The following is a 9,915-nucleotide window of genomic DNA, read 5'->3' on the forward strand; positions in this document are numbered from 1 at the left end:
CAGTAGTGAAGCTTCTGAATCATTTGTTTACCAGTAGTGAAGCACTTTAGGTTTACCCCAAACCACTGTTGATGACAATGAGGGATCTACGGCCACATTAGTTAAAAATGTATAACATAATAACATAATAACAGGATAATATAGAAAATATTAACAACTGAAAACACAAACAGAAACAAAAAAAAGGCATCTTAAAATGGAACAAAAAAAAGGCACCCTAAAAACAAAACAAAAACCTCTTTATCGGTAAATGGGCTTTACTATGCCCGGCGTTTACAGATCTGCAACAGTTCTGCAACATTGCTTTTTTTTTTATTAACCTTACTCTGAAGGTTCCTGCCAAATATTTCCAGATGACATTTAGCAGAAAATAGGTAAAGTGTCTCTCCCTTGGGCATTGATGCCCGCAGCTGTTCATACAGGTCCTTTTTGACAGTGTGTAGCTCAGAAATGGCGGCCGTTTCTGCCACCGTTTTTCGGTCAACCCCAACTTTGATGTAGGCCTCTGTTTTTGTCATGCCCTTCTTGACTGCTAAAATGACGCGCCTGTAGCGATCCATGGCCTCTTCTGGGGTGAGGACTGAAACAAAGAAAATTATAAACATGTATTAACTGTAATTAACAGTAGTATTTTGTCAGGATGATGGTAGTGCAGTTGGTTAGGGGTTAACTAGTATTAATACTAATCTTCTATTAGTGTTATATAGTGGCAAGTTACTCCTCAATTACATTCTACTGTAATGAATGTAGAGGTATAATAATAATTATTAAATTGTAATTTCCAGTAGTATCAAGATTGAACTGTTTATTCAAGTAGTATTATCTGTACTCTTAACAGTAGGTTATTATAAATCAAATGAGCACAACTAGAGAGAAAAGAGGAAGAACTGTATAGTTTAGATAAGTGGTAGAATAAGTAAATTATATTGTTTAGTGTTCTTTGAAAACAATGTTCCTGCTGTAGCTTAATCCATTATGCTGCTTTGAACAGTCATGTTCAGACGTGGCTTTGATATTATAAGCAGACTTGGGACCAGTTGACCACTTATCTCTTTAAATAAATGGGTAAGAATTGATCAATAATCCAGCACCATGAATATAACCATAACCAAAAACATTTTTATTTTCTACTTAGTAGACTAACTTAAAGTAGCTTAACTGACCTCAATCTAATTCATGTCATTTCTGTTCTAAGTTCCTTCCCATTCCCAAAGCACTTTCTGGTTATGATATCATGTAAAGGTAGATACTTGGTTAGTGCAATGTTCAAGTACAGATGGAGTAAATTAGTGCTGTCAAGCGATTAAAATATTGAATCGCAATTAATCGCATTAATGTCATAGTTAACTTGCGATTAATCGTGATTAATCACATTTTTTTATATTCTAAATATCCCCTGATTTCGTGCTGCTAGCCTTTTAGTGATATCAGAGAGTGTTGAGAAGGACAGTAAGAAGAGAGACCCGCAGTGAATTCAACCCGGTCCACTTGACATCGGGTAGGTGCATGGGCGTGAGTTTGGTTTGAAATGTGCTGGGGACAGAGACAAATTCGGAAGTGCATTTTCAGAAGTGCTTGGTACAATGAGGATGCACTCTTTTTTCTCTCTTTAGTGTCGGTAATGAAAGGTTCTGAAATATGGCATACCCATGTAGCTAATTACTAAGGAATAAAATGTACACAAAATCTGTCTGGCACGTTTTATGAAGAAAACGTTTCCAAAAAGCATCGGACATATGTCCCACTATATTCTGCTCCATGTATCCAATTTTGACAACATGACATGACATGGCTAAGCTACCAACATAAACAAGAGGAGGTAGGAAAGGAAATCAACTGCATGTTTAAGTTCAGAAGGGGCAAATGTGTGGCTACACACAGTACTACAAAAGTCGTCAAGATTGAAAAAGAAAAAAAAATTGTTGCACAGCTGAACTCAGTATCACATCATGAGCTGGCTGTTCTCAATTCACAACACGCATTCCATCAAAACTAGCCTACATCCGGCATTCTGACCAAAACTCATGCACTCCCCCCCACAATTATTCCAGAATTCAAGCAAAGCAAGAATGACCAAAAGTCACTTTGTGTCAACAAGAGTCTGACTCCACCGACTATCAATTGCAAGATAGCACCAGCAAATCTAAAGCAATAAATATTGCGTCTTACCTTTATTTATGCGGCAGTGGTCTGCAGATGCATCCCATGGTGTAGCCTACCACATCCATTTAGTTCAACAGGTTATCGTTCTGATACTGTCCATGGTACTAGCAACCTGTTCTGGTATTTTGTATTTTCAGGCTAAAATGACTTGATTGTCTGATGCCTCATCATCCCAGCCGAAGAGTATTGGTATTATAAGTAATGGCTACTTGCCAAAAAGAAAAAAATAACTTCACACAGTGTGTCTTTTTCCAATATATTTGTTATCATTCGTAGCGTTGATCAGCAGAGAAGTAGTTCGGCAAAGTCGTTGACGTCGCTTAGCAACCGAATACGCTGGGGTTGATAAGTTACCGGACTGCGGAGTGATACAGATGACGTGAATCGGAGGCAAAAAATCCACTTTCCTTGACAGCGGTCAAATATACTGGACGTGAGCATTCCACTGCATTGTGAAGAGCCGTGTAATAAACAAAAATAATTGACAGCTGAACGTTGGGAAGGCCCATGCAAGTGAATGGAGCAGTCTACAGCATTGAGAAGAGCCGTGTAATATGTAAGGGATAATGTATAGAACGCCGGTCATTATCGGGAAAATAAGCCCCGACAGGGCGAACAGGACACTGACGCGCAGCAAAGGTGTCTTGCTTCATCCTGAAGGGGCGTATTTTCGATAATGACCGGCGACGTTCTATACATTATCCCGCTTATTACACGGCTACTTGCCAAAACGAAAAAATAACTTCACATGGTGTGTCTCTTTACAATTTATTTGTTACCAGCATTCGTAGTGTTAATCAGCAAAGAAATAGTCTGCCAAAAACGTTGACGTCGCTTAGCAACCGAAGACGCTGGGGTTGACAAGTTACCAGACTACTTGCTGAGTGATACCAAAGACATCATCAGAGGCAAAAAGTCCTTTGTTTTCCATGACAGCGGTCAATTATACTTTATTATTATATTTTATAGCAACGTGAATTATCAAATATAATTCACCACCGGAAGTTGTGAAGAGCCCATGCAAGGGAACAGAGCGTTCCACGGCATTGAGAAGACCCGTGTAATAATCCATAATAATTCAACTCGAATTTTTCTTTATTTTTTTCACAAGTACAAAATGAATCTTGACGAAAACTGGTGGGGACACGTCCCCAGCGGAATCTACGCCTATGGGAAGGTGCATGACAGTGGTGGGCCTACTGTAAAACTTCAATAGCGCAGGCTTTTATTTGTTTCAATCACTGAACTTTCGAAAAAAACTCTTGCTCAGCAAAGATGGGAAATACTAACATTTATTATTTAAACCAGTATGAATATTCCTACCGTATGTAGGCCTATACACATAACCAGACTATTGAATAACGCCCACACACACGCACACACGGTGGCGGAGTGGTAATCGGGAGAGTCGGGAGAATTCCCGGTGGGCCGTTAACGTTTCGGGGCTGTCAGGCTGATTACTGCGGGATAACAATATTGCGTTTATAAAAGTTGCACCCGCAACCTCTCACCCACTCAACACAGCCGCAACACTAACAAACTGTTAACGTCGCAACCAAGTCGATTTTGTCTAGAGGGGAGTAACTGAGCGGCCCCTCCCGAAGTGGTATAGCCCAGGTGGGCCTTGAACTGCGATTGGTCAGAAAGAGGTAACAGCTAATGACAACATTGAACTCTCGTGCAGGCTCGAACAGAGTGACACACAAACACACACACACAGGAGTTTTTTACCCGCTCCGTATCCTTGCTTGCCCCAACAAGTTTGTGCGGTGTACTTGTTGTTTTGTTTCCAGTGTTGCTAGATCCGGTATGGTGTTGTAGTTTTTCTAACGCGACTAGTTGTTGCTAGACAGCAGGTGAAAAAACTTTGCCAAGCCAAAAAGAGCGTTTATTTTGAAAACAGACCGGATTTGCTTCTGTGCCAGTGTGCAGCTTCACGCAGCTAGCCTCTCCCTCGCCTCAAACTTGCTAAAGCCCTACCGCAGCTTAAGGTTTCATGGTGGAAATTGCATGTGCAAATTTTGTTCTGTGTTACGTTCATCAGTTATTAATCATTATACTGTGTACAACTATAGCGTGTATTCTCTGTTCAATTCTGCGCACTTAACAGTCGCGTGTGTACTGTACGGTTCAATACATATTGATATACATTATTGTTTCACCCCTATCCACTCGGGTGCTGTGTTACAGTGTTTACATCAGAACCGATCAGAACCAGTCACTTGTAACTACAGCAAAGTAATCTGACACAGAGGAGTATAGGCCGATTATACAATCTAACATTAAAGACAAAAGCCAGATGTTGGTGGTCAATGGGTTTTCAGTGCATTGTGAAAGCGCTAACATAGACCTGTGATTATTGTGCACTCAATCACACAAGGTGAAATGGACTGATCTTTCTGGTGTACTATGCACAACTTAATAGCACATAATCAAAAACAGTGACAGCAGGACATAAAATGGAAATGTAATGCAATGTGACAACACAATCTTACCTTGAGCTGCTACTCTTTTAGTAGGCTGGTGTACTGTGTCTGACTCAAAGTCAGACCCATCACTGCAGCACACTACAGCTTCAAGAGGAGAAAGAAAAGCAATTAGTAATAGTGTTGGCAAAAGTATACTGAATATATGTAATGTTTTTAAGGTCCAAAATGTCAAATTGAGCTCCAGTTGTGGACCTCTACCACCAGTGCAGGTGTGGTAAAGCACAGAGGAAGAATCCCCAACATAGGAGATAACTGGGGACTCTCTTTGTGCTCTGGAACTCTTTAATCCACTATATGTTTACATAGAAAAGTAACTGTTTACTGGTATTTACTAAGGCTGGATGATGTATATTGGACTTATAAGTATTTATGAGAATATTGATGCTCCAGTCCTAGCTGCATTTCTTTTTGGCTCTTATGTCACACTGCAAGTTGACACATGTACCATTGTAGTGCCCACTTAATCCCAACTCCTCCACAGCTACATAAACTTGGATAATGTTTTGCTTAATAGACAGTACACAGAACTTAAATAACTTGTTATATTTTTCATTAAATAATATCTGAAATTGTATACCCGAACACTGTGTCAATTTCTCCTTTGGTATTGAACATTGTCTCAAACATGGATATTTTTCAATGTATTGTATTTCAGTTAGAACACTTAATATTAACCTTGAAGGAAAAATTCACACCATCACAAACGTAGGCAATGTCACAGTTGTACTAACAGTTAAATGAAAGTTAGTATTGTCATATAACTTATCAAAATGTGATCACAAGGCACCATGGTGTGATTTATTTTGTCACACCTAAATTTTGCCCATAGTTGGAGGGATGTAACCACGTCAAGTGCATGATGTGTTAATGAACTAAGTATAATCTCAACTACATGTCCATTAAGCAATTATATTTTATACTTTGTACATTTCACAGTCAATTGAATCCGAGTTTATCTGTTAAGTATGCTTAACATTTAAAATAAAAATAATAAATTACCTGCTTCCTCTGCCGCAGTTTGGCTACTGTGCTGTTCAGATTGTCCCCGCTGACTCGATTCTGATGGCGCTGTAACATTTTGGAGCGCAGAAAGCATGGTTGGTGTAAGGGGCTCGAAACTTTATAAAAGATCTTGATGAATGCATACAGAGTGACGTTATTGTTCATTTGAAAATAGTATGGATACCTTAAAAAAATAAATATACAGTTAATAATATAGAGTTAAGAAATAAGGGTTTTATTCACTTTGGGCAATGACATTTGCCATTGTCTTTAATGTTATATGTAATGATAATATGTATGATCATATGTCATTTGATATAAGAAAAATCTTTATCTGCTCATTTGTCATGGTTCCACATGCAGTCCATTGTGTAGAAGACATGTTTGAGAGATTCAGTTGTTAACATTACATACTGTAACTATGGACTAAAGTGAAAAGATAAAAAACAGGGAGAAAAGTTTTACCGTAATAGCACTATAACAGTGTAATGTAGCAGTCTTCAGGTTTTTTAGTAGTTAAAAACAACTCCAAAAACTATTCAAAGACATGTGGTAACTGGCGCTAACAGAATAACTTTACAAGTCCAATTTCAAATCTTGGACAACATTTCCATCGCATATCGCCTCATCTGTCGTGTTTGACAGATAATTTAAATTTGCTTGCAATGTCCGCTATCTTGCCAGCTAGCAATCCATTGGTTATTGACAAGGTTAGCTAGCAAGGCCAAAAAACACGTGCTAGAACAGACGTGGTACAATGTCAAATAGCTCATTTTAGGAAGCTAAGCAATGTGACCGAATTATTACACTCTCAATTAATAATGAAATAACTTTAAAGCATGTACTTACATTCTACCATGGCTTTCTCTACAAGTACAAGATCTCTCGTAGGCTGCCTTTTCCGTTTGCTCTTCCTCTGAGCCTCCATTGCCAAGTTCTTCTTGTGCATTGTGACCATTCGTGAGACACGTGTAACAACTGTTTGATGCAAAGTTATCATGACCCTGCACGCCAAAGTACTCAGTCTTAATGAGGGAAGACAGACTTTCAAAAATAAATTAAAATTGATAAAATGGCTCCAAAAGAAGAAGTTACTTCAAGCCAAAAGAAAATGCAAAAAGAGGATGAAACTGAAGGAAAACGCAAACGTTGACGGACTGCAGTGGTAAGTATTCTTTTTTTGGTAGGTTTTTTATTGATGACGTTCTTTGTTTACTGATATGTCATTTTATAAATTCAACTTCAGTAATATTAATTAAGATATATATTTATCATGAAGAAATGTGTTGTCTTCTGTAGGCAGTGCCGACGTAATAAACACAGAGGGAAAACGACGAGGAAGTCAGTGAGGTGCGGGTCACTTTTTGAGAGGAGCAAATTGTCCCTATTCAGCTGGATGAAATACATTAATAGGTAAGGTATGCAGTAGGGCTGTACAGTATGGACTACAATTTATATCACGGTATGATTTGAGGCATATTGACGGTAATGCCGTATATTATATCCAGTGGCGTTTCTACATGTAAAAAACAGGTGGGGCTAGGCTAATATTTTTTATTCTTTTAAACGACGAACCAGTGTCTGTGACGTCACCATAGGCGTCGATTACGCCGGGGACGCCGGGGACGCGTCCCCACCAGTTTTCGGCAAGATTCATTTTGCCCCCCCAGAAAAAAAAAAAATAATAAAATTAAGAAATAAAAATTATGTTGGTTGTGGTATATATGTTATCAATATTGTAATTGGTTTTTGACAAAATATTGGTTTGAAGTGTGCGGTTGCCTGGTACCATGGTTGTTACTTGGTACAAATAATATGGATGATTTACGACCATCTAGTGGGGAGTCTGCAAACTGCTAACGAAACGTCATCGAAGTGAAAATAAAATAAATCATCCGTACTGTTATAAATTCAAAATTAATTTAAATAGGAAAGCTAAACGTTAAAGCACATAGGGCAAAACACTCCGGTAGCACTTGGCATGCTAGCCAACAGTGTGTCGCGCTGGTAGAGGCTAGCTAGCTAAAAAAAACTCAAGAATGACATATTTCTAGAATAATATTAATTTAGCTGAGCTCATAAGACACTAGCACACTTACTGTGCATGTCAGCTTCAACTGCTTGGCTTTAAAAAAAAGCTCTGATGTCCTGTCCACTCCTTTTTGACATTATGCTGTATAATTAACGAGGTAGGATGAGAGGATGTCGGGCTCTGGTTGTATCGCTATCTCGTCTTTTTTCAGTCGTGACTAGATGCCCCCTCTGCAGCACCGTAGTTGTGGATTATTTTTGTATGAGGCGCCAGCCTGGCTTGGACAAAGAATGAGATATTAATACCAATACTCTATGGCTGGTATGCATCAGACCGTCAATTAATTTTAGCCTGAATACATAGGAAAAAAACACCAGACCGTTAGTACCACGGATGGACAGTATCAGAGCGAAAACCTGTTGAACTAAATGGATGTGGTTAGGCAGCAGGCATGCAGGCAACCCCGCGGGATACATCTGCAGACCACTGGCACATTAATAAAGGTAAGATGCGATATTTATTGCTTAAGATTTGCTGGTACTTTGGCAAGATCATTTTTTGCCCTCATGTGGTCAGCTGTTTTAACTTGAAATAGTACTACTAGCCATAGCCTCCAAGTAGCTTAACTTAAATTATCCAGTGTTTGCGTTCTTACGATGTTGGGTATAGACTAGTGGATATTACGATAGTGGAGTCGGTGGAGTCAGTCTCTTGTTGACTCAAAGTGACTTTTGGTCATTCGCTTTGCTTGAATTCTGGAATAATTGTGTCTGTGTGGTTGGGGGGGGGGGGGAGTGCATGGGTTTCGGTCAGAATGCCCTGTAGATTGGATCGATGTGTGTTGTGAATTGAGAACAGCCAGCTCATGATGTGATATATAGCGTTCAGCTATAATTATTTTTAGCTTTTTCAATCTTTTTGTAGTGCTATGTGTAGCTACACGTTTGCCCCTTCTGAACTTAAACACGTAGGTAATAAGCTCCTCTTTGTTTATGTTGGTATAGCTCATGCCATGTCACGTCAACATTGAGTGCATCATGGAGCAGAACATAGTGGGTCATCATGTCCAATGCTTTTTGAAAACGTGTCAGACATCATTTTTTTGTATAAATTTTATATTAGTAAGCTACATGGGTATCCCGTCTTTCAGAACCTTTCATGACCTGCGCTAAAGAAAAATAAGGTGCATCCTCAATGTACCCAGCACTTCTGAAAAAGCACTCCAGATTGCGTCTCTGTCCCCACCACATTTCAAACCAAACTGACGCCAATGGACGTCACCCGTTTGTTTTCAAAGTAGTGGCGATTTTTGTAGATGGTGACTCCGCCTGCTCCCGGCTATCATGCACAACACAGGACTGTTTGTAAAATTCTAGTTCAACATCTGACCTGTGAAGGGCAGTCATACGCTAAACAGCGTCTAAACTGCCGAAATCTTTCAACAAAATGGTAGACCCCTGCACCTTTATTATTGTTGCTACTGGCTTTGCAGGCATACAGACATCCATCCAAACAAATTACGGGGCATTTTAATTTTGCTTGAAATTCATTTTTGGAAAAAGTTACAGCCTTAATATATTACAAAAAAAAAAGGTAATTTTCATGAAAAAGCAAAAGTACGTCAAAATAGAGATTGAGCTTCCTTCATTGGTCTTACTTACGTGTCAGTGTCCCACCATGCTGTTTGTAGCCCTGGCTTAGTGTTTCAGATTCTCTGTTCAGCCCTCAGCTCCACCCACAAGGACCTGCCAGGACAGCAGGCAGGTACTGGGGCCATCAAAACCATTGCAAATAAAAACATGCTTTAACACTATTCAGTATGCTGGGCTTTTTGTTTTTGATCTAAGTGACTGTTCTCCATGTAGCAGATATATATATATACATATATATAAATAATTAATAAAGTACATTAGTGCAGCTTTTAATATTTTATTGCTGACATCAAAACATTGCAATAATGAAAGTATAGTTTTTAAAAGTTTTTAAACTTTAAACTTAGCTTCCGTAAACCTACTGCAAACAGCTGTAAGAGCTATTATAAGAACCCAATATCATTTTACCATGGAGTACACCCAGGGTGCGATTTGTGAAAAAACCAGAGGGGGGGATAATTTTGAGAAACATTTTAAAATGTTTCAAAATGAAGACGGACCCTGTGTATTTTGGTTGTTATTTATTACGATGTAATGGTGAAAATACTTTGGGTGGGGGGGATAATTTTTATCCCCA

General features: G+C 38.9%; 1 protein-coding gene across 1 annotated transcript; it reads right to left on the bottom strand.

The window, feature by feature from the left end:
* Positions 1-260: 260 nt before the first annotated feature.
* Positions 261-6,603, bottom strand: LOC307083224 (uncharacterized protein; the record flags this gene model as incomplete). The annotated part of the gene is made up of 4 exons (XM_079747058.1): positions 261-580; positions 4,659-4,736; positions 5,652-5,720; positions 6,504-6,603. The coding sequence occupies 4 exons, from the start codon at positions 6,601-6,603 to the stop codon at positions 261-263; spliced, it is 567 nt and encodes a 188-aa protein (XP_079603184.1).
* Positions 6,604-9,915: the final 3,312 nt, after the last annotated feature.

This window comes from Pollachius pollachius (genome assembly GCF_949987615.1).
Source record: "Pollachius pollachius genome assembly, chromosome: 11".
In the NCBI taxonomy this organism is placed as follows: Eukaryota; Metazoa; Chordata; class Actinopteri; order Gadiformes; family Gadidae; genus Pollachius; species Pollachius pollachius.